The following is an 18,765-nucleotide window of genomic DNA, read 5'->3' as shown; positions in this document are numbered from 1 at the left end:
TATGGGGCTGCTGATCAGGGATCTTTTAATTGCATCCTGGTATTGATTGCATTTAGTCATGTATTGCTCTGACATGATCCACGTAGATTGGTCGAGGAGTTGGTTAAAATGGACACCTTATCATTGGAGACCTCCTGTACTGGCCGTTTTGTTCTTGATTATTGGTGATGAAAAATTTTGGAGAGCTATGAAGGCTTGTTATGGTGCTCACTTGCGTGATGATGATTATTACGTTTTCTATTTCAATTCCAAGCCTGGGAACCATGGTGCTTTTTGTTTACAGGAGTTTCCATTAACTGCGATCCACTATTTGTTGGGAAAACTTTAAATGTTGTCCTGACCATAAATTTAATTCGTCTGAAACCTCAGATGGGTTATGTAAATCTTTTGCACGTGAATTGTTTGGTTTGATAGTGATGCAGTACTAGACAATGTTAAACAGTGAATTGATAGATGTTTTCCCAAGAACTCTATATTGGCGTTCAAAGGTTTGAGAGCCACCCATATGCGAAATTTTCATATTCATCCATATTCCTGGTGTATATTTTGTAAATCTGAGATGCCAATTTTTTTTTTGAACAATATCTCTAGATCTTGGGATATTGAAACATGTTAATTGTTTTATATATTTACTGGACATGTCAAATAGTTATAACATGCAAAGTCTTCCTCTCTGGTTTTTGTATGCTTGACCTAACATGTAATCCTCACGGTTTTATCGGAATGTATGAGTCAGTGTTTCGCTCAGAAAACATGACTCATAGTTATTAAGATGGGTTTGCCCTCTAGAAAATTCATACTTTTGCATCATGAGTGATTGCTAAAACTTTGAGACTGCTGCCTTTGGAATCTGAAAAACTGCAACACCAAGCTGCTAATGTAAGTCTACATGTCAGTCTTGATTGGCGTATTAACAGCATAAGGGAACATTTGTTTCTGTAATCTGTTACCATTCAGGTGAGCGACAAGTTCGACCCAGAGGGACTTTTGGGCCCTGAATGTTCTATTTGTGGGAAACACCTGTGTTGATAGTGTGGTTCAGGTTGGCATTTCAGGAAAGCCTTTCCTCCAAATTCCATCTTGGAACAGGGGTTCGACTTTCTTAAATACTGTTTGCTGGAAGCTACGCCATTTGTCTTATTCTCTCTGTGTTATCCTAATAGTAAAATTCTTTGGTTATACCTTAAGGACCACATTCCCCTCAAATTTTGTGTTTACACAAAGCTATTAACCTGCTCCATTGTAATAAAATCTTATTAAATACTGATTCCTTGCTAACTGCTTTTGTGAAAATATACAAGAACTTGTTTCAATTTAAGTGTTGCAACTATGGCTTGAACATGATTTCTTTCACTTGGAAATTATTATCAATTGCATGTTGTATCACGTAATTGAGGTGATCTTAGACAGATTTAATGGAAAAAAACAGCAATTTATACTTTCTTTCTTCAATTATGTTTGTAACACGAGAATGATATGATATCTATTTACATTTTGAAATGTCTGACTGTATGATCGCAATCTCATATGTTGTGTGTGCAGCTTAGTTGTGGTACTTTTTTCTTTTTTCCCCCATTCATGTTGTTTTTACATGGTGCTTGATTACATGTCCTGGTTATATTTACTAAGATATAATAATATCAATTTAATTAAGAAATACAAGCAATAGAAGATGTTGGTCTTTTGGTTTGGGTGTTGGGAAGTGGGGTTCACCTGAAGGTCGATCATTCCCTTTCTGCAGAGTTTCAAATACAAATTCTTATTGTTTATATATCTGGCAGTAAGTTTTATAAAGCATACTTGAGTATGAAGTGCAGACAACATTAACGTTGAATGGTAACATTATCTGTCTTCCTTTTTCCTTGCAGACTTGTTGCAGTGAAACTGTCAGATATACGTAAGGAAGTACAATGTCCAATCTGTCTAGGTAAAATTTTGTGATTTTTTGCTAAATATAAGAAATAGTTGCATATGGTGCTCTTCTACAGCCATATGGAAGGTTATTAATTTGCTTTCCAGAGGGTGATGCATGCTCACTTCTATTTAGATATGGTGTCCATGTTTGATGTAGTATTAAATAAATATGGTCTGAAAGCACCACATATGTGCATTTGACCATAAACATTCAGTTAATGCCCACTAGTCAGGTAGTTGATATTTCTGAAATTTCTTGTAGAATTGTTGTTTCAATAGAACCTACCATGTGAACACTATTGGCATCAACATAATACCTCAGATTGAGTAGAAGAAGGTGGTGAATGAAATTCCACATTGCTTAGAAGTGAGAAATTGTTGCCCTTTATAATCATTTCAATGGACTAAAATTGTATTATTTCTTTTGGAGTATAAGCCCATATGTGGATTGAGCTTTTCCTAGATCGTTACAAATGGTATCAGAGCCAATTCTAGACAAAAAGTGTGGGATTTGAGCTGTGCCACCTATAATGGAATGGCCTCATGAGAATGCTAGGGATATAAAGTGGGAGATTTTAATGCCATGGACAGAGTATAGGAAAATGGTGAATGAGATCCTTCAATGTTTAGAGGGAGAATTTCTTGCCCTTTCCAATAATTCCAATGAGCTCCAATTGTAACATTGACTTGTTAAAGTATATGCCTATGTGTGATTTGAGTTTTCCTTAGGTTGTTACAATCTATCAAATGTATCTTTGCATGATAACTTATTCTAGATGTAGATATATGGAGACTAATCTATTTTCTATCTGGTTTCCATCCAGGGACCTATTTCTAGAAAATACACCCGTGAGTTTATTTGCTTTGTTAATGACTATGTTTGAATTTGGATGCTTGATTCCTCTTTGCCTATGTAAATCATAGGGACATGTCTATGAACTCTAGATCCTTTCACTTGTGTTACTGTGTGATTTGCTCTGTTTGTAAACAACAGGTGAACTTTTTTGTTAGCACTCTAACTGGATGTTTATTATTATTCCTTAATTACTTTTTGGTGTTTATCCATAAGTAGCAGTGATATGTGGGTCTTCAAGCAGACTAGGAAATACTTACAAAAAACCCATGCTCTTAAATGAGACCTAGATACTTGACCTCCATAGGATAAAGTATCATATCTCTTAAATGGTATGGATGTGATGCCATTGATTGTTCACTGCTTTGAATTATTATCCTATTCTTTTTTGGATAATCATTTGTTCCCTATTTTTATGTGTAGGGATCATTCGGAAAACTAGAACTGTAATGGAATGCCTGCATCGCTTCTGTAGGGAATGCATTGACAAATCTATGCGGATGGGGTATGTCATCTTCTTATCTCTCTTGGGCATGTTTGATTCATTGAAACACCGGGATCAAATTTCACCGGTAGTGCTGTTTGTCCTGATCTCATGAGTTTATTCAAAAATTTTAACTGTAAGCTAAAATATTTTCTTATTTAGATTGGTAATTGTTATTCACTGCAGGAACAATGAGTGCCCTGCCTGCCGGACCCATTGTGCCAGTCGTCGCTCCTTAAGAGATGATCCTAACTATGATGCCTTAATTGCTGCTTTGTATCCAGATATTGACAAGTACGAGGAAGAGGTATATTCTAATCAATATGGCATCGCTATTAGAATTTGATTTACAGTATCATTTTCTTATGTCATGCATTCAAATTGTGCGTCTGCCCTAGGAACTGGCTTTCCATGATGAGGAAATGGCTCGCAATAAGCAGGTATAGTTTTTGAAGTTCAGCAATGAAGCCTTGTGCCCAGCTACTCCTGTCCATTTATTTGGTGTTCATAAGTTCATTTATTATTGTTCCTTGGGTCAAGTTTTTGTGATCCAATATTGCATCTTAAGGAAAACCTTATTGTCACCAGAAAAAATAAATAAATAAAAAAAATAAAAAAAAGGGAAGCAAATGAGGAGAACATAATGTGTTTTTCATGTAAAATCATGGCATACGCCAGTGATAAAACTACAGGGATATGCCTTAAAATCTCAAGCCTCTATTGTTTTAAATAGTACAGTGCCTTCTGATAGAATAGTACAATATCATTGATTTTGACGATCTGAGGATTGGGCTTCCACGTATAATTGTTGACCAGCACAACTGTTAGCCATCTTATTTTTCCACCTATACATTAGTCATTTAGCTTTATTTTGATAGATTCAAGCTTCCATTGCACAAACTTTTCGGCGGCAAGCAGAAGCTTTGGGTAAGAAGCGGTCAACGGCTAAAGCCACTGCAGTTGCATTTGTTAGGAGATCACGGGGCTATCGAAATGCTCATTTGAGAGGAAGGAGGAACTATAGAAATGCTGCTGAAAGTCAAGGATCTGATGAGAATGAGGATGCAAATGGTAATGATGGAGGCAAAGATTCATCTTCTGCTGATGAGCACACTGAAGTGAGACCAAAAAGAAGCAAAAGATGGGGAGGGGCTCGATTTCCTCAGGCTTCTCTGGCAGCTGCTGGTGCTGATGGAGGTGGTGATGAAAATGATTCTGAAGTGAATAAAGAATCTAAAGAATCTTTGGGTGCATCTGTTGGACTTGTTAGTAGCAGCTCAGAAAGGCTTGCCTGGGGCAAAGGTGGCATGCGGAGTCACACACGATATGGCAGTATGAGTGGCGGAAATGGTAAAAGTGCTCGAAACAGCCGCCTGTCAAAACTGGTTGATTATCTACGTATCATAGACAAAAATGATGATGAGGTAAAGTATGTTGAATTATTTTCTTGGGACTTGGCTGATAAGGAATTGAGAATCCATTTGTGGTTTCAACTTGGCTTAGGTTATGACATTGTTTTCTTTCTTTTATCTGAAACTTAATGCTTCTAGCTCTCTGTTGCATTAAAGAGTGTGTTCCTTGTCATGTAGAATATTTTCTTTGTTATTACAGTCGACTATCAACCTCATGCTCGTTTCATTTGATGAACAAAGTACACCCAGTTTGGAGAGACCCTACCTTTGCTGCAGGCCTACCCTGTCAATTAGACAGCTGTGCCAGGTGTTATTTCCAAACCCTATACCCTGTTTTTCTTTTCATGTTTTTGTTGTGGTATTATTGTTTTGAGTTCTATACCCTGTTTCCTTATTTGATTTCAATTCATCACATTGTAAAGCATTGTGTCTTCTCTACTGAGGACTGGTTCTCGTGCCTGTTAATATAGTATGTAGCCATGCAAACTGCAACCCAAGATGATGAAGTAGCAATACACCTGGTAAAAGAATTGCATTCAAAAATCAACCTTTCGACCTCTGCAAGTTCTCCACTGGCCATGTCCCGTATAATTGATCCAGGCAAAGACAAGTTGCAAATCTTAGGGGAGGAGGAAACTTTGGCAGGACTTGTACCTAACAACTTCATTAATGGCTATTTGGTAATCACTTCTAGATCTTTCTTTTATAAGTGATTCATACTTTTGCAAACCTTAAGCACTCATGCCAACATAGAAGAAGCATTCAGACTTAGTTTTATGTACAGTTGTTTAGGCATATGTTCTGGTTTGTGGTTGGATTCCTAAATTGATCCTCCTGTTTTAATTGTAATCTTTCAGCTACTGGCATACGAGAGAAAGTCGTGGAACTCGAATCTTGTGACGGGTTTGTCCTAAAGAACAAGCTCTCTCATCCTCTTCGGTTACCAAAGTTATGGTACATAATTATACTCCCAATCAATGGAGATCTCAGATAATAGAGTTTGAAGAAGTCGAGAGATGCATAAAGTGGACAACGACTTGTCTCCATCCAGCTTATTACTACTTATCAAGGTTCGATATTGTTTCATGTACGTCCGCAGATCAGTCAAATTTTGCTTTGAAGCAATCTGTGGCTTGGAACCACCGACAACACACGCACCCAATTAGTTCATATGTTAACGTGGCTCATGACTTGCATGAAAACGTGTTTACAACTGACTACTCTTTTACTCTCATGAATTGTGTACAATGATGATTCACATCCCAGTTTTTACACATTTCCTTATTCATTCGTTCAACAAATTCCATTAGAAGTTGAGAGAGAGAGAAGAGAAGAGAGAGAGAGAGAGAGAGGTCATGTCAGAATATACAAGTAGTCGGCTCAAATGGTAGTTTTGGTACTAGCTGTGGGCTGTTTTCAGGTATAAACAAATTTTTAAGAGCCATGCATATTCCATTACACGAATTAACCAAATAAAAAACATATATTACGTTTGCGGAATCTCCAAGATTTCTCCACAAGATAAGATATGAGTAGTTCTAAGTAGACATCGTATTTTTATTTTCTAATCCATTATTATCCGTTCCTCTTCTTTTATTGACGTTGATGTTGCGCATAAGAGCAGATATATACGTTCGATTTAGTAAAATACACGCACACAAGGCCAGCAAAAGTCTTCGTTTATTTTGGGATCAACATCGACAAGGAATGGGCCAACTGCCTGGCTTCAGCAAGATGCCAGATGGTCCCTCTTTCTTCTGGCCGCCTCCTTATCCGGTGTTTGCATGTGGGTCCAATTTTTCTTATAAAATTGCAGTGGTAATGTAGTCCTTATCCTTAAAACTAATCCCATTGTATAATCAACCTGTACTAGATTTTTTTTTTTTCTCAAACGCCTGTACCAGATTTAATTAACTATTATATTCTCAACTCATTGTCTGGATTGAAGAAATCTCCCAAGTAAATTAAAAGCAAGAAAATACAAACAATTCAAAATCAACATATTTTATTGTATTATTATTAATAATAATAAAAGTAGCCTATCACCATCGTTACAGAGCAGATGGATCTGAGTTACCAAGATCAACATACAAACGGTAACACACCGTTGGAGACCCTAGCATTACTCGCACAACCCCCGCACTAGTCAACTCAGAAAGCAAGCCTAGTTGAGGGCACGTAACCAAAATACAATAGAAACGAGACTGCCTGCAGTAAACTAAAGATAAAACGCTATATACATACAACCCTAGCCTGGGTAACCCCACACACCTCAGCGATGCTTGCTCCGGGTCTCTCCACTGTAAAGCCTGTCATCACATCTTTACCAGTCAGATTCAAGCCATCCATTAACAATAATAATAAAAAAAAAAAAACAAATAGATAACGACTCTTGTATAAAAAATCTGGCGAAAAAGGAAAATCTCAGAACGTGATTGTACAAGAGGAGCATGCAAAACAAAAGATTTGCACAAAAAGTAGTCAAATAATCGGTGTGTGATGCAGCTTGTGATCCGATCTTGCCATGAATTAGAGTTTATATATTTTGTTTCCAAATTCCAAAGAATCTCACCGGAGGAGCGTGGGTATCACGCTCTGCCGAGTAAACTTGCATGCAAATGCTTGAATTAATATATATGTACGTACCAGTCATAGACAGTGGGAGAGTTAGGCTGTGGCTTGTCGAACATGTCTCCACCGATTCTCTTCGTTGCAAGGTTGCTACCAGGGTGGAACACGCTCCTCCAAACGTTGTCCTTACGCGCCGCAACTGGTGTTGTCGACGAAGGCGTTGCCGGTGTCACTGGTGTCGCAGGGCTGGCCGGTATCGACGCCGACCTCTGGAACTTGCTCCCCTCTCCTTCAATTTCTAAATTAACACCAAGCAATTAAAGACCATCCATCACAAGTATTATATATATATATATATATAAACATGCAATGATGCATGCACGCACACAACTTCAATGATCCTAACAAAAGATAAAAATACATATATGAAAGTACTGCGTTCACCACACGTGCGTACCTTTTATGTTCAAGGGCTTGGTGGTGATTTTCCTGAGCCTGCCAAGGCCACGCTCAGGCTGAGGTCCTGCCACAACGTCGTCCCAAAGCTTCTCCAGCAGAACCATCTTTGCTTTCTGTATCTATTTCTCTAATGGGTCAACCTCTTTGATGATGCATGTATATATATAGAAGAGTTTCTACTTAATAATTAATATCCATCTCCAGATGGGCGTTTTACCACCTCCAAGTGTCCTTAAGTTTTGGTTTGTCACTGGAAATGTAGAAAATAAACAAGTGGGAAAATAGAGATGGGGTTAGATAAGGATGAAGACTAGGCAACGTGGGACCCGCAAAATAATATCTCTTCAAGATCGGAATGGGAGTAGATCGGGGGTTTCTTGACAAGTGTACCCTTTGTAATTAGGCAATACTTGGTCCTAAGAGCGGTGCTATTCTTATTTTTTTAATCATATTTTCTTATTTTAAAATAATAAAAAAAACAATACATTAATAAAAACTTTCTTAATTATTAAATAAAAAAAATTAAAAATATATAAGATGGATAAATTAAATGGGTAAAAGAGTATTTTTCTCATAGTAAACGAGGGGCCCGATGTAAGAAATGTGCTTTGGATGTGACAAGTTGGGGGCCCACCTTTGCTTTAATAACGCTCATTGGAATGCAATCCTTTGTGCTATACTGCCATACTCATAAACGGTGGTGATTTACAGTGGTATTTTGAGCTGCTTGACAAAAGTGGGATCGTCTTTGTCCAGAGTGATTCCTCGGAAGGATTAGGCTTTTGGTGGGACTACGAGTATTCTTAAGGATTTTCAAGGTAAATTATATATAAATGTAATAAAGCAAAGTAAAAATAAAAACAAACAAAAAAAGGTAGGTCTCACCCGTGGCCTTTTCTGAACACTGATTGCCTTTTTGTCGCCATTTTGAAGACAAAAGTGTCTTCATTAGTTGAATTTAGATGATGCTCGTATCACCAAGAATCAATGATGCTCGAGGCTTTAAAAAAACAAACAAAAAAAACCGCATTATTCTTTTATTGACACGTGCATGTGTAATATATATTGTCATCATCGATAATGTAGTTGAAATGTAGGTGTTTTGAGCTATTTGATCTTTCAAAATACCATATGGCTATATGCACTGTTCGACGTACAAATGAACTTTGTGAATCTTTAACAGGACATAATTTGGGATAATACCTGCTTCTGCGTCCGTATGGGGAGGAATAAATCTTGATGTTGCCTATTAGCATCTCTGTTTTTCTTTTCCGGCGAGCCTTCTAGTCTCTGGAAAGTGGAAAGGGACTTGTCCTCGCTACCCAAAACCAATAAAAATAGAGAAATGCTTGGGGTCCTCATTTTGGATCCTGAGCATTTCTACCGATTTTTTAATAATATTATAAATTTCTTTTTAAATGTTTAATCTTATCGGAACCCATCCTCTACCACGACTGATAAAAATATGAAAGAGTTTAAGCAGTAAACATCAAAGATATCCCAACTAAGTAGGAAATTGTTAGCCCAAATGATAAAAAGCCTTTGAGCATTGGGGATTGAGCTGTGCTAGTCCAGATTGTGGGGCCGTTCCAGCAATTAGATCATGCAGACCAAAGCCCAGCTGATCTCTCGTGTAAATACGATAGTAATCCATTGACAATAATAAAAGATAACTACGGGCAGACTACGGGCAGGTTTAGAGATGGAATGAAAATTTTGTGTTTTATTTTAAAATTTAAAATATTATATTTTAATATTATTATTATTTTAAAATTTTAAAAAGGTGTATTGAGATTTGAAAAAATTGAATTGTTTATTATATTTTGTATGAGAATTTGAAAAATGTGTAATGATGAAATGAGATGAGAATTTTATATTTTGTCTTGTGCCCCAAACCTGCCCTACATGTCATTTTCACTCTCATATTTTTATGAGAAATGGTACTTACAATCGTGAGTGTGCAAGCGCCGTACAGTCATTTTGAAAAAAATGAATAAATATAAAATCCACATAAAAAAAATTTAATTTTTTAATAATAGACTCCACTATTTTTCAAAGCAACTGCACAACATTTACGCATTCCACGACTGTATGTAATATTACTCTATTTTTATACATCGAATTCTAAATAGATAAATCTAGAACAAGCCTTTGTAAAAAAGTAAATTCCATCTTAAAAAATTATAAAAAAAAAAAAAAACTATTCTTTATTAAGAAATCCACTTCTTATAAAAGACTTAACACAAAATTTGTCTATTTAAAACTTATACCTAGCATTACTCATACAAAAAACACTTACTGGAAATTTCCACCCGTACAACGTTCTAGTTTACCAAAGACATTATTATGGATGGAACATTACGGACGAAGTGATGACCAAATAAGAGAAAACAACACCAAACCTCCACTAAGATCAATCTATTTCTACTATTCCCTTGTACGCATCAGAAACTTGAGCAATCTTAGGTAGTACGAATTTAAAACATACTAAGCTATTTTGAGAATAATAAGTAACAGGCTCAACATAAAACTACGCCACCATTCTTTGGTATGTCCGCCAAAAAGATGAACGAAATTCTAGATGCTTGTAATGACTAGGACAAGGCAATTTGAATGTCAAATTTCCCATCATCCAGTGCTATAGATGCGCTGACTCTAGCAAACCAAGTGTGTCGCAGAATCAATGGCAACTCACCCGCAAAACAAGATTTCTGTGGATGCCGCAGCAGACAACAATTCGGCTGACTCACTCTCCTTTGCTGGCCTCGTATGTGTCCAAGATTAACAAACTCATCTCAATTCATCATTACAACTTTTTTAAATTTCAATACAAAATATAATAAATAATTTAACTTTTTCAAATCTCAAAATAATAATAATATTAAAAAATAATATTCTAACAATATTTTATCAACTCAATTCAACTCACTTCAACATCCAAACACACCCTAAATCACCTCATACCATCAGTGCCAACCGAATAAAAAAGACCCAGAAATTTGAATTTTGGCGCACTAGACAAGACTTGGCTGTTACTGATTCAATCAAATATTTCCCAGCTGATCCGTTGCTTTCCAATGGTCACGATGAATCTGATGTGAATCATGTGACAGCTCAGTCGGCCCAAGGCTTGTTACCAGCAGCAACCCATCGCAACAGCAGCAGATCAGGTGACAAGATACGAAGCATGAACATCTCTGATAAACCAAATTACAAAGTGAGAAACTGGGGAAATAAGAAGCACACTGCAGAAAGCTCTTGGTTTGGCCAGCAACTATTCCAGTCATTTCTCTACCCTTGCAGGCAATGTTGTGCAGTTACACCAACTGCAAAAGCTGATACTGCGCCAGAATAAAAGCTAAAGATACGTTAATCCAAATGGCTCTTTTTTTTCTCAATATCAAGTTCATTGAGAATTATTTCAACTAGTCAAAAGGAAGATTTTGCTTAAGGAGGTTGTAGGCTTCAATTCAAATTTCAACCTCACGAGTTTAGCCATGTGAAAGGCTTCAAATCAACCTGAGGTATTGACTGACGCAGCACCGAATAAAACTTCTGATATTGATATTCTTCCCTAAAATTGAATGATCAGCTCATTTTGGATACCAAAATCATATCCAAAATCATCTCAACACATCTCATATCATCTCATTTCATCATTACAATTTTTACAAATTTTCATATAAAATACAATAAACAATTAAACTTTTTCAAATCTTAAAACAATAATAATATTAAAAAAATATATTCTAACAATATTTTATTCAACTTTCATCTAAAACCGAAGTTCCAACTTTCAACTTTCAACTCTCATCTCATCTTACTATCCAAACCCCACCTTAAGCGCTAATGACGAGAACTAAATAATCAACTAATTGTTGCACATTTTTGCATTTCAATTTCTCCTCAGTTTCACCTCATTTCAGATGCATTTACAAATATTTCCCCTGCAGTCATAGTCTACCGAGAACAGCCCCACATTACACAGTATATGTCAACACCAATACTTGCTTTCGAATGTTCATTCAACTCCCTTCACTATCCCCTCTTATCCTAATAACTTATTTTGGAATTTCTCCTTCAAGGTCTTCTTTTTATCACAATCTCACTTACTTTCCGCAATACCACATGTACAACACTATTTCACTCTCATTTTATGAAATATATGGCATGGCAGTCCAAATTTAGGGCTAAAAAGCTTGCAGGGCCATATAATCATCATATGATATAATCAAATTACTTCTTCGAGGTGCAATAGGTGGCACAACTCCTTAGAATACCTCATCCTCCGTGTCATCTCATTGTCAAGGGTAACCCAATTCAACGGCTGGCCGCTACATATGGTAAACCATGCACAACAATTTTTAGGGATCAAAGATGCAACCTTTGCAAAAGCAGAACTGCCAAATGGTAAGAACTAAAACCAATATACTCTATTTATCTCTTGATCTTAAATTATCCGGCATCTTCAACATGGCATTTTCCCTAATAGTGTCACAGAAAATATAAATGTAATCCACAAATAAATACCATGGAACCTCATAATATGCTCAATAAGCTCTAAAAAAAAATGTTTTTTCTTTTTTAAAGGTGAACAAATGTTAACAAGTATAAGCCCCTAGACTAAGTGCTTGTTTGATTTCTAGAGTGCAAACAAAAAACATAATTCTTGGAAATTTTTCTTCATTGAACTAATATCTAAATGTGAAGTGGTGTTTGGAGTTATGCTGAATAAGGTAGGTAGAGGAGAGACAAATGGAAGGATCTGAATCTAGGGATGAGAAAAAAAACAAGGAAAAAGAATAATAAGAAGGAAATGAATAACATAAAAACATAAATAATAAGAATAACAAGGAAATGAATGAGATTGCACTTCAGTGAAATGCAACATGCAATGGAGGAAGCACCACTGGTAAGGGTGGCATGAAGTCCCAGCAATAACATCGATGGAGGGAACACATCATGGGATGACATGACGACTTATGGTCGTTGCTTGATGTTGTCAATGGGGAGTGGGTTGGCTTGGGAGGGAGGGAGGGAGGGAGGGAGAGAACCTTTCTATAACAGAAGCCGGAATTTGTTTTTCTGCTTACTTGAAAGTGTCAACTAATTAGAAGTCATTAACGATGATACTGGGATTTTTTTTTTCTTTGTAGAGTTAAAAAAACCTACGGGGAAAATGAAAAACACTTTTTTGCAGTATAAAAGGGGTACGGTCTACATCACTGTTTACTTAGATTATTCAAGGGGCACCAACTTCCTGACTAAAAGACCAGTTTAACAGAACCTATGACGTCAGACTACTACAGAGTTAAATAATCAACAATAAAGTGAAAGCATACAATGGCAACATACATTGGGTCAATCTTAATAAACCAAAAGTATATTAAGTAAAAATGTGACAAGTACGTCAGTCCACAAAACTCTCCACATATGGGCGATATAACCATGTAGCAAAACATGCAGATATCATATATCACCCGAATTCATCTGAAAACCATAACTAGAAACTATGATGACCAGAATCAACAATGGAATAAAATTAAACTTATCATATACTGTTATAATATTGCAACTCAATTGATCCAGAAATCAAAACTTGAAATGCCCATAGGTTTCGGATATCTACACAACTTCTAAGAAACCAATTTGTTTGCGACTTCCATGCTGTGTACAAAAAATACTGTTCAGCAGGCCATAAGATCAGAATTAGCCTAACCGAAGACACATCAAATAAAGAATTAATCCTAAAGCCCTATGAACGAATGAACACAGAACATGGGGTATAGACTTTGCTGAAAAATAAAAATAAAAAATTTGTATTGTCATACCCGGACACCATGATTTTTTTTGTTCAGCAAAAGAAAAGGATTTTAGGAATTTAAAAGCAGAACAAAGCAGTTAAGTGACCTAGGAAAGGGTCAGATAGGAATTTTAAGGTCATTAACCCTATAAAGCAAAGCTATTTTTTCTTTTTTGCGAGTCCCAGAGACCGTGCAAATGTAATACCTTTTACCCGGTTAAACCTAGACCCACATAACACACCCACATCAAACAGATCAAATAAATCATCAGATTTTCACTGAAGGAAAGTAGTCCCTAGTAATTGTTTGCACCCAAAATTCGAATCTTAAACCTGGGAAGAGCATACTCCCAAGATCAATGCCCATACAACTTGAGCAACCCCCAAGAAGACGTAAAGCAGAGCTATTAGAAGCTAACTAAATATTAAAATCAGCCAATCAGGTCTTTGAGGCAATATTTGTGGCGCCCTCGACCCCCATGTGTTATTTTAGTGGAGTTCGTGACACCGGGATGATGATCACACGGATCACGCACCCCATCGACCAGTGCTCAGAGTGTGTATAACATGCAATAAGTGTACAACAATAATATACGCAGCGGAGAAATAAAAAGTCTTTCTTTATTCAGTACCAGAATTTGTTTTAAAACATATAACATAACTTTACAAGGATTAAACAGTCATCCGACAGATAAAATAAATACAGAAAATAACATAGGGGGAAACAAATCCCATAACACTGAACAGTAACACAGCAAGTCAACCCTCTGGCGGAGCTGATTCCTCGGGTTCATACTCAGGCTCTGCGTTAGATTCTACGGAACCATAAAACGGAACCGTAGGGTAAAACACCACCATGAGATTATGACATCTCAGTACATAATTAACCGAAATAACATTCAAGAGATATAAAAGTAACACGCGTTCCCAAAGGCACATATTTCACAATAATACCAAATATATATATTTATTCCCAAAATACACTTTTTAATCACTTACACCAAAAATCACATTTTGGTCCAATCAAAATTATTAGTCATTAAGCATGCGCCACGGTCTCCCCTAGGGACCATCCGCATGACCTGGCTCTCTTCGTCACATCACGGGTAACGTCCGTGCATGAGACTTCGTAACGAGTGATGCTCAGTTCCGCGCTTAGCGCGTACGTAGCTGATCATCCTCTAACCTCGCCAGCCAAAGGTCATGGAATCGGTACGGGAGCGTTACCGTCTCGTCCGTTCCCGTTGTCGCCCTGCGACAACTCAGGGGACGTCACATCAGTCTGTTACGCTCCCGAGTGACCAGAGAAGCTCCACCGAGATAATGCCCCATCTCGGCTTGGGGTCGTGAAACACACGCAGCAGTATCAATATCCAACAGACTTCGTGACATCACCGCACAATTTAATAAAACGATAAATATGCTTTTCAACAGTTCATTAAAATATGTATTTAATTAATTACAATTTCTCAATAACTCCAACGGCCCAAAGCCCATTTTTCCATAACATCGTTTAAAGCCCAACATTTCAACAAATACAATATTTCCAACAAACCAACAAATTTTACAATTAAACAACAGTTGATAAAGCCAATAAATACAGTTTATTTATAAACTTGAGAAATTACACAATATTACTAGAGAAAATTACATACATGACGAAATGGACAATTGTACAAGCGGCAGCGCAACAATGGTACACGGCAACACTGCCCGACAGCCCACACACTCACGGAAACAACCAACAAAATTTCCTCAATGAGAACAAACACCAAACACGGCCAAAACAACCTCAAGCTTCGGATTACACAAAAAATTTCACAATTTTAAAATCAACTCGCACTCGGAAAGCTTACAAGGTTACTCGATTTCACTCCAAAATTCCACAAACAAAATACTCAATTCGGGATCCCCAAACCATGAGAAGCCGTGGCCTATTTATAGGCCAAATGCGGCGGTTCGCATGGCACCCGTGTCGCACGGAGGAGGAAGGAAATAACGGCAGCATGCCGTGGAGAAAAGGGAGTCTTCTCGCGGACGCGTGGCACGGCAGCACTCACGGAAGCCATGCCCATCGCCACCGAGGAGCTTGCGGATGGAGAAACAACCGCGTGCTGCCACGGGTTGACAGCTAGCTTTCGGGGCGCATGCCGATCGACACGAGAGAGGGAGATGAAGGTGGAGGTGGCTCACGGCTGGGTCCCGTTCGGCAGCAGCTGCGTGCTGCGCGCAGGAAGAAGAAGAAGAAGAAATGAAGAAGGAGAAGAAGAAATGAAGGGGGCGGCGCAGAAGAGAAGAGATGAAGCTAGGGCTTCATCTTGACCCAAACGGCGCCGTTTGGTTTAGTGAGGGCTGGGTTCACGCGGGCTGGGCCGGGCCACGGGCTGGGCCGGTTTTGTTCGGCTGGGCTTCAACTAACAACACACACACACACGGCCCAACGAATTAAAACACAAATAATAAGCCCAAAAATAAACACAAGCCCAAAAATAAACACAAGCCCAAAAATAAATAAAAACTCACTACAAAAATAACCTCAATAATAAAAATAACACATATAAAAATAATAATAATAAAAACCCAACATATCAAAATAAATAATAACACACCCAAATAATAAAATACCAAGAGTATAAACAACATAATAACACAAATAAAATAACACTATAACTAATAAAAATGGAGATCTCACAACCTCCCCTCCTTAAAAGAAATTTCGTCCTCGAAATTGCCAAGTTCTTCATTGATTCAAAAACCAAGATACAAAACAAAGTTTATCAAAAGCTTGAGAAAGAAAGCAACACACAAACTACCCAAACAAGTAAGGGTAGAATTTTCTCATATCTACCTCTCTTTCCCAAGAGAAATCCTGAGCCAAAGGATCTCCCCATGATACCATAACTAATGGTATCGACTTAGATCTCAACTGTTGTTCCTTTCTATCCAAGATCTGAGTTGGAACAACTTCATACGTGAGATCAGGCCGAAGTTGAATGCTTCCGGGGTCAACGAAACGCGGTTCTTGCTGCCCAAAGCTCTTCTTTAATGACGACACGTGGAAGACATCATGAATCTCTCCAAAATATTCAGGCAAGGCAATACGATAAGCAACGGGTCCAACCTTCTCCAGAATTTGAAAAGGACCAACATATCTCGGGCTAAGTTTCCCCTTTTTACCAAAACGCTTAACACCTTTCATTGGAGAAACCTTAAGATAAACCCAATCACCACCCTCAAATAATAAATCTCTTCTCCTCGTGTCCGAATAACTCTTTTGACGACTCTGAGCAGCTGCCATCTTGTTTTTTATAACTTGAACCTGATTTCTCATCTCCTGAATAATTTCTGGTCCAAGTAGATTACCTTCGCCGACTTCATCCCAAAACAAGGGAGACCTACATTTTCTCCCATAAAGAGCTTCATAAGGGGCCATTTGAATAGTTGCTTGAAAACTGTTATTATAAGCAAACTCTATAAGCGATAGATGATTTTCCCAACTTCCTTTAAAATCCAAAACACAGGCTCGCAACATATCCTCAAGGGTCTGAATAGTGCGTTCTGATTGGCCGTCCGTCTGAGGATGATAAGCACTGCTGAATTTTAACTTGGTGCCCAAAGCTGTTTGCAAACTTTTCCAGAAGTGAGATGTGAAACGTGGGTCCCTATCTGACACTATACTCTTGGGAATTCCATGAAGACGTACAATTTCCTTGACATATAACCGAGTCAAACTTCCCAAAGTATCAGTGTTAGATATAGGTAAGAAATGGGCACACTTGGTCAGACGATCAATAATTACCCAAATTGAATTTTTCCCACTAGGCGTTCTTGGTAGTCCTACAACAAAGTCCATTGCGATGTCGTCCCATTTCCACTCGGGAATCGGGAGTGGTTGAAGATAGCCAGCAGGCCTTTGATGCTCAGCTTTAACCTGTCGACAAGTAGTACATTTTTCAATAAATAAAGCAATGTCTCTCTTCATACCTTCCCACCAGAAACTTTTCTTCAAATCTCGATACATCTTCGTACTTCCAGGATGAACAGAATAAGGAGCTGCATGGGCTTCAGTCAAGATTCTTTCTTTAAATTCTGAATCTGTAGGAATCACCCTACGATTTCGAAATAAAAGAATATCTTCTCTACTTAGACTGAAATGCGCGGGTCCTTGCGACTTCTTGACTCTTTCTCTAATGTCACACAACTTAGAGTCATTTTCCTGCAAAGTTTTTAACTCCTTAAAATCAAGAACTCGGATATCATGAATTGAAGTCAACACTTCTTCCTGCTGAGAACTCTTAGCAAGAAGTCTCCTCATACTAAAAAGAAGAGAGTCCAACCCTGGTGACTGAGCCTCATTAATCGAATAAGACTTCCGACTAAGTGCATCTGCAACCAGATTTGCTTTTCCAGGATGATATTTAATCTCACATTGATAATCACTGATTAACTCTAACCATCTCCTCTGTCTCATATTAAGATTTTTCTGCGAGAAGAGATGTTTAAGACTTTTATGATCAGTGAAAATTTCACAGGTCTCACCATATAAATAGTATCGCCAAATCTTGAGAGCGAAAACCACAGCTGCTAACTCCAAATCATGAGTGGGATAATTCCTTTCATGATCTTTCAATTGACGAGATGCATATGCCACGACTTTTCCTTCCTGCATAAGAACACATCCCAAACCAAATTTGGAAGCATCACTAAAAACTACAAACGGTTTATGAGGTTCTGGAAGTGCCAACACAGGTGCTGTAGTTAACCTCTTCTTCAATTCTTGAAAACTTTTCTCGCACTTGTCAGACCAGACAAACTCCACATTTTTCCTTGTAAGTGAAGTGAGAGGTCCAGACAATCGAGCAAAGCCCTCCACAAACCTTCGATAGTAACCAGCAAGTCCCAAGAAGCTTCGAATTTCGTGTACCGTTGAAGGACGTGGCCATGCTAAGACAGCTTCGATCTTACTTGGATCAACTGCTACGCCATCCCGGGACATAACATGACCAAGAAACTTAATCTCCTCCAACCAAAATTCACACTTATTCAGATTTGCATAAAGCTGATGTTCTCTCAACTTACTCAAAACCAAACGAAGATGACCGGCGTGCTGCTCCGGATCTCGAGAATAAACTAATATATCATCAATAAAAACAATCACAAAGGAATCTAGATAAAGTCGAAATACCCTATTCATCATATCCATAAAGGCTGCAGGGGCATTGGCTAAACCAAAAGGCATCACTTTAAACTCATAATGCCCATACCTAGA

The 18,765-nt window shown here is 37.8% G+C and overlaps 3 protein-coding genes across 4 annotated transcripts in view; 2 read left to right on the top strand and 1 right to left on the bottom strand.

Moving 5' to 3' along the window:
* LOC118348028 (cell number regulator 8-like) overlaps positions 1-328 on the top strand; it is a 1,798-nt gene extending 1,470 nt beyond the window's left edge. Inside the window, exon 3 of the mRNA XM_035688753.1 lies at positions 57-328. Coding sequence (XP_035544646.1) covers positions 57-328 — 272 coding nt within the window. The remainder of the gene's footprint in view (positions 1-56) is intronic.
* A 1,468-nt stretch (positions 329-1,796) lies between these two features.
* On the top strand, positions 1,797-5,947 carry LOC118347920 (putative E3 ubiquitin-protein ligase RING1a). Of its 2 annotated transcripts, XM_035688217.1 has the most exons (8): positions 1,797-1,927; positions 3,191-3,272; positions 3,438-3,558; positions 3,650-3,691; positions 4,130-4,675; positions 4,863-4,970; positions 5,134-5,343; positions 5,521-5,947. In XM_035688217.1, exons 1-8 carry the CDS (start codon positions 1,834-1,836, stop codon positions 5,575-5,577), a joined length of 1,260 nt encoding a protein of 419 aa, XP_035544110.1. In that variant the 5' UTR covers positions 1,797-1,833; the 3' UTR covers positions 5,578-5,947. The 2 variants fall into 2 exon arrangements, with proteins under 2 accessions (XP_035544110.1, XP_035544111.1); XM_035688218.1 differs by lacking the exon at positions 3,650-3,691.
* A 704-nt stretch (positions 5,948-6,651) lies between these two features.
* Positions 6,652-7,959, bottom strand: LOC109020786 (auxin-repressed 12.5 kDa protein-like). The gene is made up of 3 exons (XM_019003309.2): positions 7,692-7,959; positions 7,310-7,532; positions 6,652-6,972 (listed from the first exon to the last, which is right to left on the bottom strand). The coding sequence occupies exons 1-3, from the start codon at positions 7,795-7,797 to the stop codon at positions 6,936-6,938; spliced, it is 366 nt and encodes a 121-aa protein (XP_018858854.1). The 5' UTR covers positions 7,798-7,959; the 3' UTR covers positions 6,652-6,935.
* Between the last annotated feature and the right edge of the window lie 10,806 nt (positions 7,960-18,765).

The sequence above is a fragment of the Juglans regia genome, chromosome 3 (assembly GCF_001411555.2).
Source record: "Juglans regia cultivar Chandler chromosome 3, Walnut 2.0, whole genome shotgun sequence".
In the NCBI taxonomy this organism is placed as follows: Eukaryota; Viridiplantae; Streptophyta; class Magnoliopsida; order Fagales; family Juglandaceae; genus Juglans; species Juglans regia.
Note: the sequence above shows the minus strand (reverse complement) of the source record. Positions and strands in the feature narration are given on the sequence as shown.